Consider the following 19,792-nt stretch of genomic DNA (forward strand, 5'->3'; position numbering starts at 1 on the left):
TTCATACTTTCGTGATTCTTATGGTTTTCTTGGAATATAAATTTTAATCTCAAAAAGGAAAAAGGACATGAGAATAAGGTATCACAAAAGAAACCACAAATGCCGAGATTTGTTAAAAAAAATAATTGAATTAACGAATAATCGAATACATGTAAAAGCTAGGAGGATAAGTGTATACTACACCATATTAGAGATGCAAATAAGAGCTCCTTTAAAATAGAGCAAGAATTCTTTGTGTAAATTTCCCAAGAAAGGGAAACTTACGTAACGTACCCTTGGCCATCAAGTTTATCAGACATGTTTTACATATGTTGTAAACTAAATGATCGAGTGATATTGAAATGTAATTTTCTAAAGAAATCACGTTTAATAATTGAACAATTATATTTTCCTCTAGACAAATTATATTTTCGGTCATAATAATAATAATAATTAATTAGACAATAATTAACAAAAGTTTTCAAATGCTAACATGCACCAAAATCTCTCCCTCTTTTCAACCTGAAAAACAAAAGCCCTCAGCCCACCCCCTATCCACCCACCTACCCCATGGTTTTTCTCTAACATGCACCATCACCTTGTCTCTTCCTTCATCACCATGGCTCCTCCTTCATCATCTTCTTCTTCCAAACCCCTCAAAAAACCCTCAAATCCAAATTCCCCAAATTGCCCCTCATCCCAACTGTGTAATCACTCCCCATCAGCTACCCTTGATCTTCTCATCTTCATTCTTGTACTTTTCTCAGGCACTTTCCTCATTATTTCTTGCTTCTCTTACATCTTTAATTCCCTTTCTCTCCTTTTCCCATACCCTCCTTCCCTTTTTTTCAACACCCTTTTAACCCATCTTCAAGAAAATGTTGACGTTTCAACCCAATACATTTTCTACACATTCTTTATCATTGTTTTCCTTTTTGTGGTGATTTTCTTTGAGATCTGTTGTGGGTTTGGGTTTAGATCAAGAAAATGTGGGAAACCTGGTTGTAAAGGGCTGAGAAGGGCTATGGAATTTGACTTGCAATTACAAGGTGAAGAGTGTTTCTTGAGATCTGGTGGGTGTGAGAGTAGTAATAAGAATAATAATAAAGCTGTGAAGGAGATTGATGAGTTGCCTTGGAAAGGTGGGACTGAGAATAATCCTGATTATGAATGTCTTAGAGCTGAGTTGAGGAAAATGGCACCACCAAATGGACGTGCTGTCTTGCTTTTTAGGTCTAGATGTGGGTGTCCGGTGGCGAAACTTGAAGGTTGGGGTGCTAAACGAGGGCGCCGGCACAAGAAGTGAGTTGTTTGTTTATCTTTTGTTCCTTTTTGGCTTGTGTATCCAAAGAGTCTTGCTTTATGTTGATTGTGTTTTGGTTTTAGTTCCATTGCTTGAGTTGAACGATATAACAATCTGAACGTTATATGTATTGATGATTAGTAGTTCACTCCTGGTGATAGAACAAGAAAACCTGTAATGGTTACTTAAAGGGAGTTGTTTGTCTTTTGTTGTTTTTGCATTTGGAATTAGACACGTGTGGCAACAATGAATGATGCCCTAATTCCAGCTTATTTGAATCGCCTATAAGGACCCTTTGATTCTATTTTTTTAATTGTTAAGTCCGTCAACGATTCCAAGATAGTAGGTAATTTGAGACAAGTTAAGTTCGTGTGATTTTAGATCTATCCTATCCCTTTTAACATCTTCAATTATCAATGTGTTGAACCTACAAAAAGGGCATATGAAGGTTTACCTAGGACATTGCTAAAACATTTCGAGTGATCGCCTCTTGTTGTTCCTCTATTGGTGCTACTTGCACCCTCTGTCGGATCTCTTCATATTTATTTGATAAGTACCACATAATGATGCACATTATAGTATTATGTACAACAAGAAGAACTTCATCCTTCCTTAAGATGCATAGAATGGACCAAATCTCTCCACTACTTTGTCGATACATATCCATCTTATACCCATAAATCATTTTGTGGATGTGTTGGACCTTAAGAGACCCAACACTTGTCCTTCATGTTGTTAGATATTTTCCTCTCGCATAACATTGTCGTAGTACTCCTCCATTTCTGCCATCCTATTTCAAGAGTTTTGTGTTATATCTTCATCGATGATTTGTTAAACAAAAAATCATCTTCTATCATGTCAATTCTTGAAGTAGTCTAAATATATCAATTGTTTGTATTCAAACACTATAATTTTTTATCCATACTTTTATCATTTGATTTTGATGCCTTCATTAGTTTTGTAAATTTACATAATACCATCTGTAAATAACATACATCATGAACTCTCATCACTTGGTGTAAATTCACGTTTATAGCAAGTCTATTAGATCCCTTGCCGTTGTTTTACACTTTGTGATTGCTCCCTCATACATATATTTCATGAGTATTACATGTTTGATATGAATTTTTTTCTCCGGAATGAGTGGTGGAGAAGCTTTGGGAGTAAATAGTTGTTATGGTTGAATATGTTGTCATCATATGACCGTTAACACTTTTTTTTTTTTTTTACTCAGTTTGAAGTTTGGAGATTGACATTTTAGGAATAAGCGGTAAAATGCGCTTACTAATTCGAATAGGAAAATTGGCAAAAAGTACAAGGAATTTGGCAAAGCAAAATCATAGAAAGAGAAATGCTTACTAATTCGAATAGGAAAATGTATTAACTCCAAAGTACTTAAGGACCCCAAACCGTACTTGATACATGAACCAAATAATATTAATTTACTATTATAACAATAATAATTAACCATGTTTAATTCATAAATCTTATATATATGACACATGTGATGCACCTAGTATCTTAATTTTAAGAAGTTGAAACTTCTCTTTCTTCGTAGTACTATTATAAAAGGATATGTCTCATACTTACTTTAAAGGGAAAAGGGTCAAGAATATTCCTCTACTTTGGGAAAAGGGCTAAAAATATCCTCCATTACAAATTTGGGTCAAAAATACCCTTCCCGTCATTAAAGTTTTCACCTGTCTTAACGGAAATCCCCAACATAACCCAATTTCATTTTAAACCTGCTCCATTTAAACCCGACCCAACTACATAAAAAACCTGCATGCGACCAACTTGTTCCCGAGTACTAAATATGGAGCCACTAGGCACATGAGCATGTAACCCATATGGGTTTTTTATGTAGTTGGGCCGGGTTTAAATCGGGTTATGTTGGAGATTTTCATTAAGACAGGGATATTTTGAAAACTTTAATGACGGGAGGGGTATATTTATCCATACTATTATCATTTGGTTTTGATGCCTTCATTAGTTTTGTAAATTTACATGATACCATCTGTAAATAACATACACCATGAACTCTGATTATGAATAACGCTTAAATAAAAGGTGCATATGAAAGTTTACCTAGGACATTGCTAAACCATCTCGAGCTATCTTCTCTTGTCTTGTCCTCTATTGCTGCTACTTGAACCCTCTGTCGGATCTCTTCATATATTTTTTTGACAAGTTCAAAATAATCATGCACATTGTATATATTATGTAAAATAAAAAGAACTTCATCCTTCCCTTAAATGCATAAAATGGACCAAATCTCTTTACCTCTAATTTTGTCGAGCATGTATGACTACATATCCATCTCAGTTCTTATGCCATATACTTTATCTGGTGGACGTGATGGATGGGGACCTTAAGAGACCCCCAACATTGTCTCTCGTATAACTTTGTTGCTATCACAATTGTTCTTACTGATAAAAAAAAAAAATTGTATTGAACTTGTCTTTCATGTTGTTAGATATCTTCCTAATAGCATTGTCGTAGTACTCCTCCATTTCCGCAGTCCTATTTCAAATGTTCTGCGTTACATCTTCATCTATGATTTATTAAAGAAAAATTATCTCCATCTATCATGTCAATTCCTGAAGGAGTCTAAATATCTTAATTGTCTGTATTCACATACTACAATCAATGCACCTTCACTCTTCTTAACGGGACTACATCTCTAAAGTATATGTTGTCTTTTATTTATTCTAAAACGCATATTCCTTAGAATTGTTATCCATATTTTCAACCTTGGTTGATGCCTTCGTTAGTTTTTGTACATTTACGTAATACCATCTGTAATTAACATACACCATGAACTCTCATTCTGTATATTATTGGTGAGTTCATCCTTAACTAGGGTAAACCTGTATCCCACTCAAAAATAAGTTCGTACTGTAAATTCACGTTTATAGCAAGGCTATTAGATCTCTTCCCGTTGTGTTACACTGGTGATTTCTCCCTTATGTTTCATGGTATTATATGTTTGATATGAATTCCTTTCTCCCGAATGAACGGAGTTTTGGGAAGAAACAGTTGTTATGGTTGAGTATGTTGTCATCTTATGACCGTTAACATGTAACTTTTACTTAGTTAGTAGTTTGGAGATTGACATTTTAGGAATAGGTGGTAAAATGTTTTATGTGCAAATGTATTATCCAAAATGTAGGGGAAATGAATGTAAGTTTTGTCGCAACTACAAAGTATAACTTGTACGATATTACAATATACCCAGTCGGCCAGTATAATCCCACAAGTGGGGTATGGGGAGGGTAGAGTGTACACAGACCTTACCCCTACCTCGGGAGGTAGAGAGGCTGTTTCCAATAGACCCTCGACTCACTTGTAAGATATTGCCTCCCTATTTAACAATAAAAAAAGATATTGACTTTCTGTATACAATCTAAGTGTAATGCTCGTCTGATGCTGCAACAAAATGTCTTCTAGCCTGCTAATTCATGGGAGAAGATTTTATGGGTTAGGAGTTAGGACTTGGGAGTGCCAAAATTGATAGCGTTGTAGGACAAAATTGCAGAAGCTCTTATGGATTCTGCCACTGCCTGAAATAACTATGTCCAGGGAGCGTATTCTGAGACTTTACCCATCCTTTAAACTGTTGCAGAGGAGGGGCCGACATCTCTGTTTCGATCCTCATCCATTCTTCCTGTTCTCAAATCGCGAGTATTCGTTATCTTGAGATTTGTGTGTTCGGTGAGAGTACCCAATCCTTAAAGTGAATGAACTAGAAAGAAGGAAGGAAATGAGACGACTTTTTCTGCCTTACGCCCTTGATCAACTAGTGGACATTCTAGACCTATGTTTTAGATCGACGGGGAACCTATAGCCTTCAAGCTGAATGTGGATTGGTATTTCAAAAGTGAACTCCGTCAAGAACCTTATGTTTCTTAATGTTGAACCGATTAGGAATTCTAGAGTATATCTAACATTATCACTCATCCGTAACTAGGGCAAAACATTTACAATTTCAATGTTGATCCCCGGTGTAAATCCACCATTATGGAAAACTCCTTTGTATCTCCTATTGTTGTTCTTACACTAGTGATGACTACTTTATACATAACCGTTATGACATCTATATATTTAATATGAATTCTTTTCTTCTCAATACCCACTGAAAAACCTTTCGTGGTACTCTATCATATGCTTTATTCAGGTCAAAGCGCACCACGTGTAGATCCATTTTCCTCTTGCAATAGATCTCCATCAATTTTCTTAGCAAAAATATAATTCCTGTAGTAGATCTGCCCAGAAGTTGAGATTTTGGCTTATGATTTCTCTCTTGGGGGTAGTATGATGGATTTCCTAGAGATTGTGAGTATAGAATCGTTGATTTTGCAATATGAACATTAGGTGATAGCCCGGATTCTTCCTTCTCAAGTGCTGGTAGCATAATACTGTCGTATACATCTTAAGAAATTTACAATGCTAAGGAATCGTTTGGTTACAAGGATATGAGATTTTAATCCCGTGATAAAATGTGGGATTATTGGTAGAATTTTTAATTCCAGGATTAACAATTGTAGGATTGTTTATACCACAATTGTGTAAGGATAAGAGATTATAATCCCTGGATAAAATGTGAAATTATTGGTAGAATTTTTAATGCCGGGATTAGCAATTTCAGGATTTATATACCACACTCTTTGTGGGATAACAATCCTAATCACGGTCCTTGTAAAAAACAATCCTGATCCTGGGATAAAATAGCACAATGACACATTTACTCTTCTCGGAAACTTTTCTCCGAAAGTCTTTTAAGAAAGTCAAGGTTAAAATTAGAAATTAAAGTTCATCCAAGTTTATCTAGTTAAAACCAACAGATGTTTTGTACTATGTTACGTATATCTCATTTTTTGTCCAATGAACCAAACCCCTACACATAAAAGTTTATCTACGCACCCATGGGTGTGGCCTATTGGTCAATGCAGTGGGTTGAGCACCATGAGGTCTCAGGTTCAAATCCCAGCAAAAACAATACACTAGGCAATTTCTTCCCATCTGTCCCAGACGTGGTGGACAGAGTTGGGACGTGGTGGACAGAGTTACCTGGTATTTGTTGCTTGTGGGAGGTGGCAGGTATCCCGTGGAATTAACGAGGGGCACGCAAGTTGGCCTGGACACCACGGTTATAAAAAGAAAAAGTATATCTACTGAATAATTCCGTCATTATTTAATCCCCGTATTATAATCCCCTCGTTATAATCTCAGTATAACTTGTTCGCAAACCAAACAACCCCTAGTGTTTGGCCAAGATCTAGGGCTTGTGATCAGAAAATGTTGCGAATGAAGTCATAATATCGGAGGCAGAGCATCCTCAATACCTGAATCAGTTGATTTGATGCTTTAGAAATATATGACAATGTGCCACATCACTTAAAGTGATCATATTTTATCAAGTTATGGGTTACACAGTGCATTAGTTGGATGACTTGGATTAACATCAAGAGGCAATTAGAAGGATTTGGTCAATGCAACATATCTGGGGTGAGAAAATGGGAGAGATGGAAGTCCTATAAAAATTGATTGTGGCTATCCTCTATCTTTCGTTTTTAAGTAGTTTCTCAGGCCCAGTGGAATACGTCTAACTACTTTTATGATTAGTATGTCTGACTACTTAGACGAGTGGATTGATCATTTTAACCATTTCCCCTAGTATAACTTTATATATCATTAAGATCTTCTTGCAAGCTGGCCCGGACACCACTATTGTCCCAAAAAGAATCATTCACATCTTCTTTAATTTGGCAAACTCTGGAGTTATTTTCAGTTCCTTGGAATTTCAGTCATTTGTTTTTTTGCTTGACTGCAGTTTACCAGTTCAAGTAAAGAGGCCCTATGCTAGATTGCTAGACATGCATATTATAGTAACGCCAGCTTTTCTGTTGCCACTAACCTGCCCTTTGCCCCAGAGAAGCTCTAAATAGATTCAGAAGACCTATAAGAGTTTACTTTAGTCTCAATCTGCAGTTTCAAGAAGTTTGTGTTTGATGTGATCATATTGACAATGATGATGACGTGGAGTCTTTGGAGTTTATGTTTGTAAAAAGAATTTGATCGTGCTGACTTATACTCCACACGTTTATGAAAAGAATTTGTATTTGATTGAATTGTATTGGCAAATTCGTTATGTGTTACATGCTATTTGGAACTTCCGAGAATCATTTTTTGGTGTATAATAGCAATGATCTGTCCATTTAGTCATCTTAAGATATTAGGTCAATTCTCTCCTATTTTTACCAAAAGGTATTGCTAGCTGATTACCTGTTTAAAATCCTGATGCTCAACTGTTTTCTTCTGGAATCACATCTTTGGATTGCCGCATGATTTCTGCATTCCTCAATCTATTGCATGTGTGATGAGAGAAATGTTTTAACTACTTATCCCATCAACATTTTATCGTGCATACTTTTGTTCTACTTGTTATCTTTCAGCCGCCTAACATATTTTCACATTTTCATAAGAACCGTTTATGTTTTGCCCTTTCCACGATGGCTGACCTTTAAATTTCTTGACTAAATGCAGGGCTTTGGCACTTAATGGTAAAGCGGAGCCTCGCTGAATGTTGATCATTGCATATTGGGATCTAGTTTGTTACCTTCTGAATTTCAGAAGCATGGGAGGTTGGTATTGTTGTTTAGAACCATTTATTAATCCCATTGACCGAGCTTCAGCTCCTTGGAACTTACTTTAGAACAATGCTCAATGTGTACAAACTATAGACAAAACTTATTTCTTTTCTCAAGAAGCACATACCATAAAACATGAATAAATTACATAATTAGCAGTCACATTAAGGAATTGCATATCTTTCCTTCCCTCATTACCTGCCGGGTTACTGCAGTGCTGGAATGGTGCTTCTTCCCGAATATTTTCCTCTCAAAATGTTTATTCTTATCATTTTCCATTTTGAACCTCTAGTTTGCTATATTATTTTTCAGTCAAATAACATTTTGGACTGCCTAAATAACTTCTCCAATTCAACACTTAGAGCCCGTTTGGATTGGCTTATAAGTTGCTTATAAGCTATTTTCAGCTTTTTTGAGTATTTGGCTGGCCAGCTTAAAGTCATTTTGTGCTTAAAATAAGCTCAAAAAATAATTGGGCCCATTTAACTTAGATTATCTAAAGCAGCTTATAAGCTGTTTCAGCTTATAAGCCAAAAGAAATAAGTTAGACTACCTCAACTTATTATTTTTAGCTTATAAGCGTAAGCTCATCCAAACAGGCTCTTAGTTCTATGGGTTTGAACCCTATTGCAGGCAAAAATATGGTTTTAAGTGGAGAACGGTAGAAAGATGGACACTCATTATCCATCGAATTTCAAACGTGCGCCGTTCACCTTTGAGGGTTGCTGGTTATAAATAAAGATAACAAAGCCAGTTATATGAAGTTATGAACAAATGCTGATTAAAGCTTTATCAATTTCGTTCTATTTAGACATCAACGTATGACGATGCTTTTTGGCTTTGGTTGCTAAAATGCTTATAGGTGGTTCCATAATATTAATGAGGGGCAATAAGAGAGTCACAAGATCTAAACTTATATCAGTTCGTCTACTGTACCTAAATGTTACTCCTACTGTATAGAGATTATCTAAATGGATTACAAAGTTAACACCTTATGATAAAGAATGGAATCTAGAAACTAGAGCAACTATTTTTCTATATTTAACCTAACAAAATTCCTTTTTTTTTTTTTTTTAACTTCCTTCAAAATAGGCATTTTTTGTCTGTGTAAAGGTCGTACATAATTGCTTCATTAGAATACAAAAAGATAATTTGTTTCTTGGTAGTTAATGACCAAAAGATATATTTAAGTTATTCAAAATAAAGCTAAGAAAGAATTATTAATCTAGTCCCCACGACTTTGGTTCCGCAGTAAAAAACTAAGGGGTCGTTTCGGACGTAGATAAAATTATCCATGATTATAATTCTGGGACTAATTTATCCCATCTCTTGAGAGTAATTTATCCCATTTAGGAGATGGCATAAAATAATACCAGGATTAATGGGATAAGATGGGATATTCCATCTTTAAGTTTGGGATGCACTCTATACTTTGTTTGGTACAAGATATAAATTTATCCTAGGATAAATTTATACCTTCTACTAAACATGATACAAAATTAATCCCACAGTTAGTATTGGGATATCCCAACTAATACCGTGTACCAAACGACCCCTAAGGATGCAACCTGTGAAGCCGGGGTGGAGCTAAGTGGCTAGATGGGGGTTATTGACCTTCTTCGGCAAAAATAAAAAATAAAAAATAAAAAAAAATTAATAAGTATTTTATATATATATATATTAGATATTTAATCTTTTTGACTTCTTCGTGTACCTTCTTATGTATTTACACCAACACCATGACCTAGCTGACCCAACTCCAACTGTACTTACATGTTTCAAACTAGGGGGGTATATGTTCGCTCCTTACCTTGGTTCCACTTATTAATACTATGCTTTAGTAACGTAAGTCATCACATGCAATTATTTCCCACTTCACACTACTGAAGGTGTCATAATTTTCACTAATTATTCGGTAGCTGGTTCGGAGGAAAGTTATACAAATATTAAATCCTATATAAGTAATATCATATTTGATAGCTGGTTCGGAGGTAAGTTATTCATGCATAAAATTAATACTACGATATCTGGTTTGCAATTTAGAAACTGCATAACAAATATTCCCTCCGTTTCAATTTGTTTGTTTTACTTTCCTTTTTAGTCTGTTTAAAACAAAATGCTTATTTCCTTTTTTAACAATTCTTTAATTTCAACTTTCCACATGAAATGTATAAAGCCACAAGATTAAAGGGCATTTTGAAACATTCATCATATCTTTATTTAAGACCACAAGATTCAAAAGTCTTTTTTACTTGCTTAAACTTTGTGCCAAGTTAAAATCAGGCAAACAAATAGAAACGAAAGGAGTACATGTATAAATTATGAGCAAATCAACGTATTATTTTATGCAGAATAGAAGGTGAAATAACTAATACTCCTTCCGTCTCAAAATATTTGTCGTCTTTACTAAAAATATTTATCTCAAAATATTTATCGTTTCAAGCTAAGTCTTCCAAATGGATGAAAAGAACTATTTATACTAATGCCTATTACACCAAAAGGCCCTAAAGTGGCTCTTTTGCAAAAATACCCACATGGGTCTTCAATTGCATCCAAAGCCTCATAACTTGCAATTATGACTTCCAATTGCCATTCTAACCCCATAACTTACAAGTATGACCTCCAATTGCAATATTACCCTATAGTTGCACTTTTAGCCATTTTGCAACTCTTCCAGTGCCAATTCCCAAACGTTGTAAATCCGCGAAGTCTTCTCTCCAATCTCCTCCAAGGCATCCTTTTTCATGAACAAGGCTTGCAACTCTTGAAGTTCTCTTGCTTGACTTCTAGTGAAAGACCTTGTGCTTGTTGGGTTCATATCATCCTCCCCTTCTTAGAGAAGATTCGTCCTCGAATCTAAGGGCATACCTACAACACAAGAGAAAAGATCACTCACATTGAAAACATTATGAACATTATACTTACTTGGCAAGTCAATCTTGTAGGCATCGTCATTGATCTTTTCAAGAACTTTGAATGGTCCATCTCCCCTTGGACTCAATTTCCCTTTTCGCATTTGCGGGAACCTTTCTTTTCAGAAGTGAACCCAAACCCAATCATCGAGTTGGAAGTCCACCTTTCTTCTCTCATGATTTTGTCTCTTGGCTACCTTGGTGTTGACCTTGTCAATGCTCTTCTTTACCTTGGCATGGATTTTCATCATTTCGGCCGCCCTTTGCTTTGCATCTAAACTCACAACAACATCACTAGCCAAAGGGGTTAAGGTTAAAGGAATCAAAGGATTAAAGCCATAAAATACTTCAAATGGAGTCATGCCAATAGAGGAATGGAGGGACCGATTGTAAGCAAACTCAAGCAAAGGTAAACGGTCCACCCAAGAAGTGGGCTTTCCTCTAATCATACATCTAAGTATACTCCCTAGAGTCCTATTCACTACTTCGGTTTGACTATCCGTTTGAGGGTGGAAAGAAGTAGAGAACATGAGCCTGGTGCCAAGTGTACCCCAAAGACTCTTCCAAAAGTGACTAAGAAACTTGGAATCCCTATCATTAACAATAGTGTGGGGAACTCCATGCAACTTAAGAACATGATTCACAAACAAGGATGCTACATGAGATGTATCATCACATTTATGGTGTGGTATAAAATGAGACATTTTTGAGAACCTATCTACCACAACAAAAATTTCATCATGACCCCTTTTGGTTCTTGGAAGACCCAACACAAAATCCATAAAAATGTCTATCCAAAGACCAATAGGAGTAGAAAGGGAAGTATACATACCTTGGGGCCGAGTCTTGGACTTGGCTTGCTTGCATTCCAAACATTGACCACATAGCTTTTCAACATCATGTCGCATCTTGGGCCAATAGAATTGCTCACCCAAAATATCAAGTGTCTTGGCCACTCCAAAATGGCCCATCATTCCACCACTATGTGCTTCCTTGACGAACAACTCTCTCTATGAGCTTAGTGGGACACAAACTCTACCATCCTTGAATAGGAAACCATCAACAAGTTGGAACCTATCAACCCTCCTCCCTTGGGTCAACTCCTCACAAATTGCCTTAAAGTCGGGATCTTGAGAATAGAATCCCTTAAGGCTTTCAAATCCCATCATTCTAGAAGTCATAGTGTTTAGCAAGACATACGTTCTAGATAATGCATCCACTACCACATTGTCCTTCTCCTTTTTGTAATGGATCACATAAGGGAAAGCTTCAATCAATTCTACCCATTTCGCATGTCTCTTGTTGAGCTTGGATTGGCTCTTCAAATGTTTCAAGGATTCGTGATCCGATCGTATCACAAACTCCTTATGCCACAAATAATGTTGCCAATGGGTCAAGACCCTCACAAGTGCATACAACTCCTTGTCATAAGTAGAGTAGTTCAATGACACCCCTTTTAGCTTTTCACTAAAGTAAGCCAATGGCCTGCCGTCTTACATCAATACTCCACCTATGCCAACCCCGGAAGAATCACACTTAACTTCAAAAGTTTTCTCAAAATTAGGTAATTGCAACAATGGCGACGAACTCAACATGGATTTATTTCAATTCTTGAAACGCCTTTTCTTGCTCATCTCCCCAAACAAAAAGAACATCTTTCTTGATCAATTCGGTCAAGGGAGAGGCAATTGTACTAAACCCCTTTACGAACCTTCTATAGAAACTTGCCAACCTATGGAAACTCCTCACATCGGTTGCATTTTTAGGAGTTGGCCAAGTTCTAATAGACTCCACTTTTTCTTCGTCAACCTCCACACCATTTGCACTCACCACAAAACTCAAGAACACCACTTTATCAACACACAAAAAAAAACATTTCTTGAGATTATCAAACAACTTCTCACGCAACAATACATCAAATACTTGTCTCAAATGGTCTACATGCTCCTCAATTGATTTGTTATACACAGGAATGTCATCAAAGTAGACAACTACAAACTTATTGATAAAGGGTTTCAAGACATGGTTCATCAATCGCATAAATGTGCTAGGTGCATTGGTTCATCCGAATGGCATGACAAGCCACTCATAGAGGCCAAAATTGGTTTTGAAGGCTATTTTCCACTCATCACCGGGATTCATTCGGATTTGGTGATAGCCACTTCTAAGATCAATCTTCGAAAACACACTTCAGCCACAAAGCTCATTCAACATGTCATCAAGCCTCGGAATGGGATGGCGATACTTTACCATGATTTTGTTGACGGCCCTACAATCAATGCACATAAACATGGTATCTAATAAGGTTTACGACCCACCTTTAGTGATATTTATTTTTTCATTTTGTATCTTTTCTATTTCATTTTTGAATCCTCCAAGTGTCATCTTTCTTTGGAACAAGAATCACCGGAACGGCACACGGGCTAAGACTCTCCTTCACTAGCCCTTTTTTAAAAAGCTCATCCACTTGCCTTTGCAATTCTTTTGTTTCTTCCGGATTGCTCCTATAAGCCAGTTTGTTGGGAATTTGGGAACCCGGTACAAAGTCAATTTGGTGCTCAATACCTCTCAAGGGAGGTAAGCCATCGGCCATTTCTTCCGGGAACAATGTTTCATATTCCTGCAAACGAGAAGATATACTACTAGGCAAAGTGCTAGTAGCTTGGTTAGCGTTTAAGAGAAGGTCCTTGTTGACAAGACACACCATGAAATGTCTCTTATCAACCCCTTTTAAGCAATTGCTTGGTTTGGCCAACAAACATTTCTTGAAACCATCTTGAGATGTTTCCTCTCCACTTATGACCAACGAAGTCTCCCTCTCACTCTTCTCCTTTTCTTCCCTTTAATACTTCTCCCGAAGCTCCCTCATCACTCTATAATCCTCACTCACTTGGTAAGGGGTTAGTGGGTTAAGAATGTACTTCTTCCCCTTGACCACAAATGAGTACTTGTTAGTTCTCCCACTATGTTGGGCATTAACATCAAATTGCCAAGGTCTTCCAAGCAATAGATGGCAAGCCTGCATGGGTACCACATCACACATAATCTCATCTTGGTACTTGCCAATGCTAAATTTGATAATGGCTTGCTTGTTGACCCTCATTTCACCACATTCATTAAACCATTGGAGTTTATAGGGATTAATGTGTTTGCGGGTGGGGAATTTCATACTTTCAACTAAAAAAATTGACTAACGGCATTCGTGCACCTCCCACCATCAATGATTAATGAGCACACTTTATCCACAATTTTGCACCGTGCATGAAACAAGTTCTCCCTTTGGTCACTCTCTTCCCTAGCTAGAGCCCCCATGGCTCTTCTAGCCATAATAGCATGATTCAAGGCTTCTTCATACCTTATCTCAACCTCTTCATCAGAATCACCCTCACACTCACTTCTTTCTCCCTCTTCTTTATGACCATCCCCGCCCTCATGTTCATCATCGGTTCGATAACCCATCCCTCACTATTGTGATAGTCCTCCGGTTGGGACACTCACTCGCAATGTGCCCTCTCTCTTGGCACCTAAAGCATTGGATGGTAGAAGGTCGGTTATAGTTGGTGTTAGAATTGTTACCTCCTTTAGCCTTGTCATCACCTTTGGTTTTGTAATCGAATTTGGCTTGAAGTGCTTGAGTGTTGCTCTTGGGCTTATCCCAAGTGGAAGTTTCCACTTTTCTTTGCCTTTGTTCCAAGTTAAAGACGATTTGATTTTGTCTTTGTAGGACCTCTCTTCTTTTAGTTCCGCCTCAACCTTGGATGCGTCATGGAATGCCTCTTCAAGACTATTATAGGTTTTAAGCCTCATCGGTTTAGAGATGTCTCAATTCAAGTTGGCTATAAACCTTATAATAGTGTACTCTTCATGCTCTTCTATCTTGGACTTCATCCGCAAATCCTCAAACTCATCAAAGTATGCTTCCACACTTTTCAACCCTTGCTTCATCATGTATAACCTTTTGAGTGCATCTTGGTGGTATGTGGGTGGAAGCCACCTTGTCTCCATGAGCTCAATCAAGTCGTTCCAAGTTGGGAGCCCATAGATGTGTTGTTGTGCCCTTTGTAACTTCTTGGATTCCCACCAAGTAGAAGCGTATCCCTCAAATTGAGTGAGGGCATACTTTGCCTTCAAGGCCTCAGACATATTGTTCGTGAGGAAAATGCGCTCACTTTGCAATTTCCATTCAAGGAACTCTTCCGGATTGCTACCCCCTTGGAACGTAGGAAGGTTCACCTTTATAGTGTTCAAATTTCACTCTTTATCTTGCCATCTCCCCCGGTCTTCATAACCTTGGGCCCTCCCTAAGTCTACATGACCTTGGAATCTAGGGTCATGGCCCGAAAACCTCTCAAAACCTCTTCTTCCTCCCCTCCCTCGGTTGTTCATTCCTCGACGCCTCCCTCCTTGCCGGTTATCATCCCAGAACCTACCTTGTGGATAGTCATCATACTACTCTTCATTCATCGGGTATTGGTAGTGGCGTTGGTATTGGTTTTAGTTAGGAAAGGGATCTTGTATTTGGACTTGAGGTGGAGCTTGGGGTGTTTATTGTAAGGTTACTTGAGGGATTGCCTCATTCGGGTTGTGTTGGTAAACTTGGGGATAGGTTTGTCAATTGGTGTTTTGGAATGTGGAGTTTTGGGATGGAAGGTTGGTTGTTTGGGGTGGTGGAGCTCTTTGGGTGGAAGTGGTTGTGGTGTTGGGATTACACAAGGCATGGACTTGTCCCGGGGTAATGGTTGGTGTAGTGTCTTGTGTTTTATCCCCATCATCTTCATTCCGAGAACGGGGAGTGCCCATTCTACTCGAACCCTCCATTTGAACTTTCTCAATACTCACCGTCCGTTCATCTATACCTTTCAACTTCCCATTCACACCATTCATCTCCCCTCTCATCTCTTCCATACCCGCTTGCATGCTCGAGATTTGATTCACGATCATAGCCAATGAACTTGCTATGGATGACATATCTACTACATCTTGCGTCCTATCACCTTGGTTAGACATGATGACCTGCAAAACTAGCAAACAAGATTAGCAATAAAAGCCTCACTTCACTCGTATTGAACTCTCAAACCTTACCACACTTCGTGCTCTTTCGAAGTTGTTGATGAATCGCTCGCCCAATCAAATTCACACGTTGCTTATAGTTTGTGGTAGAATGGATTTTTGTTTAGATGAATAACACATGACTCAAAGCAAAAAAGACGAGAGCCAATAAAGTTTCAACGAAATAAAACGAAGAAAAGCTTGAAAGAAATTAGCACGAAAGAAATGCGGACACAAGAACTAGTAAACACAAGTAGGAACAACTACTAAATGGCTACTAGTTGAGAGACACAAGAAATTGAAATGCTAAAATCGGAAAATAAATGAAATTTCGGGCCCGGGTAGGTGATAACTTGAAAATGGGGTCTTGAAGCCTCAATTGATCCAATGTATCAATTTGAAATAACGAAAAAATTTAAAATTCTATACTTTTTTTTCCCCTACCTAAGGAATGGGGATCACTTACAATCAAGGCTCAAGAAATTTTTGATAAGTGAATTGATTTGAGAATAAGATTTGAGACTTGGGAAATCAAAGAAATAAGATGAAAGTTAACTCGTACCCGGGAAATTATACGGCTAGGAATAAGGTCTTATACGGTCCGTATAAATTTTGACGGACTGTAGAAGTGGATCGTCAAAATTTTGAAAATTTTGTACTTTCTGCGGTGGAATTCTGACGCTCCACAAGAAATTATACGGTCCGTATGATTATATCGTCAACGCATCACAGTAAGCAAATTTTCTGGCCTGATTTTGACGCTGAGATTTGACGATCCGTAGAAATTTTTACGATCGTACAATTGTACCGTCAACGTGTCACAGTAAGCAACTTTGTTGGCTGGATTTTGACGTTGCAATTTGACGTCCCGTAGAATTTTATACAGTCCGCACAATGGACCGTATACCAGTTCCCCTGATAACGTCTCGTACTCGAATTTCTTGGATCTTGGGTTGAATTTTTGACCTTATTGACTTCCTTGGGCCCACAAAAACCTAGTAATTACCATTTTGGGCTGTTTAACACCTTTTGCACTTGGACTTGGAAAATTTTAAATCAAACCTTCCTTTTTGGCCTTCTTCCTCAAGATGAATATATGAATGTCCTCAAGAACATGAAGAACATTCAAAATTCCAAGTACCTTAATTCCAACTCGTTTTTCCTCCAACTTTCGGGTATAGGTTCCTCTTTGATAGGAGAACAAAGCCCAATACCTATTGAAGTCAATTTCAATCCAAATCAACAAGACCCACTTTGAGTTTTTTCAAGCTTTGTTGAACCTCTAATGGTGGAAACTTCAATCCTTACCCAAATGACATCAAATTTCGTTTTCAGATATTTTCCACCACAACGAACTCCAATCTACCTTAAAAAACACTCAAATCCAACCACAATTGTAATTTTCGATTTTTTTATTTTCAGATATTTGTTTTTGGGGGATTTTCAAATTTTGAGCCTAGGGTTAGAAATTGTAGGAACAATCTCTTAGCCTATGCTCTGATACCAAATGATAAGATTCAACCTAACAAAACTCTAAGAACTAAACAAAAATAAAGGAAAACAAAAGATAGATGAAGAATTGGGGATTAAGGAGAATAGAAGATAGATACTTGACCCAATTAGTAATGAATCCTATAGGCAAATCTAAGTATATGAAACTTAGACCCTCCTATTGTGAATTCAACCAAAAGAACCAAAGCAATTTGAATCAATTAGAAGACTCAATTGGAAACCACAAATGAGCAATTTAGATGAATTCAATGGATAAGCAAATTCACTTTGCAACAATGAAATCACACTTTTTTGTTGGTCAAATGAAAATATTTTATTCAACCAGTAGCAAATATTTACAACTAGCTTTGGACTTAGCTAGGATTCTCCACACTAACCAATAAGAACAATATCAAATACTCTATAGTGACCAACATGTTATATGTTCAGGTGTGGTCTTACACTCTTGGAAATCTATTTAATCTATGCAAACAAGGTGCCCATCTAACATGTTTTTGCCCCACAATATACAGTTGCAGTGCAATATCTCTGATGAGAGACTCGGATGTCTTCTTTTGCTTGTTAAACCTGCGATTGTTTCTCTCCATCCAAACCTGATAAACCGTTGCTGCAAATAGAAAACCAAGTATAGTATTCCATGGTCTTTTGCTCCTTACCTTCTTGCCCAACCATTCTACTTCACTGTGCCACTGGCCAATGTGTCTGTTCAGTCCCACCCACTGTAAAATAGCTGCCTATATATGTTGAGAATATCAACAATTAAAGAATAGGTGTTCATGAGATTCAATCACTGCATTTTCACATAAAACACAGTCTGTTTGCACTTGTATGCCCCATTTGCTCAATCTATCAACTGTTGAGAGTCTTTGGTGCAATGCTAACCATATAATAAATTGGCGTCTAGGTATAGGGCCTTGAACTAGCACCAAGGATTTCCAGTTCACCTTTGGGTATTGAGGAAGCATCATCCCATAAGCAGTCTTAATACTGTACTTCCCCTCTTTTATGTGCATTTGTAGTGCAGGTATAACAGAGGTTGCACCTGTAGAGAACCATTCTCTAGCAGCAATTATCTTCCTGACTATCCAACTGGATTGTTTTGGAATAACCATATCCTCCAATCTTCTACCCTTAATGTAGTAACTATGTATCCAAAGAACCCAAAGCTTATCTTTCTTCATAGCTACTGCCCAAAGTAACTTACTAATAGCAGATTTGTTCCAGGTGTAGAAGTCAAGTATGTTTAACCCTCCAGCTGATTTGGGCTTACACAATGTTTCCCAAGAAACTAAAGCTTTCCTAGAGTTTTCTTTAGAACCAGACCATGGATAATTTCTACATATGCTAGTGACCAGTGTATGAATCTTCTTAGGTAGGAGGAACACTTGTGCCCAATATGTTTGCATTTCAAAGAGGACACTCTTTATGAGCTGCAATCTGCCCCCATATGAAATAAATCTGGATGTCCAACACTTGACTCTAACAACAATCTTTTCCACTAATGGCATACATTGACTAATAGTCAATTTTCGAGAAGATAATGGTACACCCAAGTATTTGAAAGGTAGCACCCCCACAGTGAAGCGAAACTCAGCTATCAAATCAGAAATAAAGTCAGGTGTAACTCTAGCAATATACAGGCAACTTTTCTCCATATTTGCTTTGAGGCCTGAGACCTCTGAAAAATGCTCAAAGCAGTGTAACATCATTTGTATAGAATGTTTATCAGCTCTACAGCATAACAATAAATCATCAGCAAAGCATATATGTATTAGGTCTAGGTTTTCACATCTGGGATGGAAGTTGAAGTCAGGCTGCATCTTCAACCTCTTAAGTGACCTATTCAAGTATTCCATAGCCAAGACAAACAGGTAAGGGGACATAGGATCCCCTTGCCTCAGCCCCTTCTTGGCTTGAAAACTAGGTGTAAGTCCTCTATTCAGTAGCAGTGAGTAATTGACAGTGCTCACACAGCCCATTATCAGTTCATCCAACTTATATGGAATACCAAACTCCAACAGAACCATTTTTTAGAAAGGCCACTCAAAAGATTCATATGCTTTTCTGATATCCACCTTAATTATGCACCTAGGAGACACTCCCTTTTTATTATAGCCCTTGATCAGTTCATGAGCTACAATGACATTATCTAATATATTTCTCCCTTCAATAAATGCAGACTGTGAAGGACCCACAATGAAGTCCACTACTGTCTTTAGCTTGGCAGTTAGAATCTTGGCAATTAATTTGTAGAGTGTGGTGCAACATGCAATTGGCCTAAAATCTTTGACATAGGCAGGGACAATGAAATCACACTTAGTGTAGGTAACCAAACAATCTATCTATTAACTAAATTCTCTCAATATTTGAGTTCGCACAATATTCAA

General features: G+C 37.5%; 2 protein-coding genes across 2 annotated transcripts; one reads left to right on the forward strand and one right to left on the reverse strand.

The window, feature by feature from the left end:
- Positions 1-477: 477 nt before the first annotated feature.
- Positions 478-8,094, forward strand: LOC132645005 (uncharacterized protein At5g19025-like). The gene is made up of 2 exons (XM_060361723.1): positions 478-1,281; positions 7,829-8,094. Exons 1-2 carry the CDS (start codon positions 566-568, stop codon positions 7,863-7,865), a joined length of 753 nt encoding a protein of 250 aa, XP_060217706.1. The 5' UTR covers positions 478-565; the 3' UTR covers positions 7,866-8,094.
- A 6,572-nt stretch (positions 8,095-14,666) lies between these two features.
- LOC132644255 (uncharacterized) lies at positions 14,667-19,432 on the reverse strand. Its single transcript, XM_060360835.1, has 5 exons — positions 18,197-19,432; positions 17,916-18,139; positions 17,035-17,107; positions 15,684-15,857; positions 14,667-14,909 (listed from the first exon to the last, which is right to left on the reverse strand). Exons 1-5 carry the CDS (start codon positions 19,430-19,432, stop codon positions 14,667-14,669), a joined length of 1,950 nt encoding a protein of 649 aa, XP_060216818.1.
- Positions 19,433-19,792: the final 360 nt, after the last annotated feature.

The sequence above is a fragment of the Lycium barbarum genome, chromosome 6, assembly GCF_019175385.1.
Source record: "Lycium barbarum isolate Lr01 chromosome 6, ASM1917538v2, whole genome shotgun sequence".
Lineage (NCBI taxonomy): Eukaryota > Viridiplantae > Streptophyta > Magnoliopsida > Solanales > Solanaceae > Lycium > Lycium barbarum.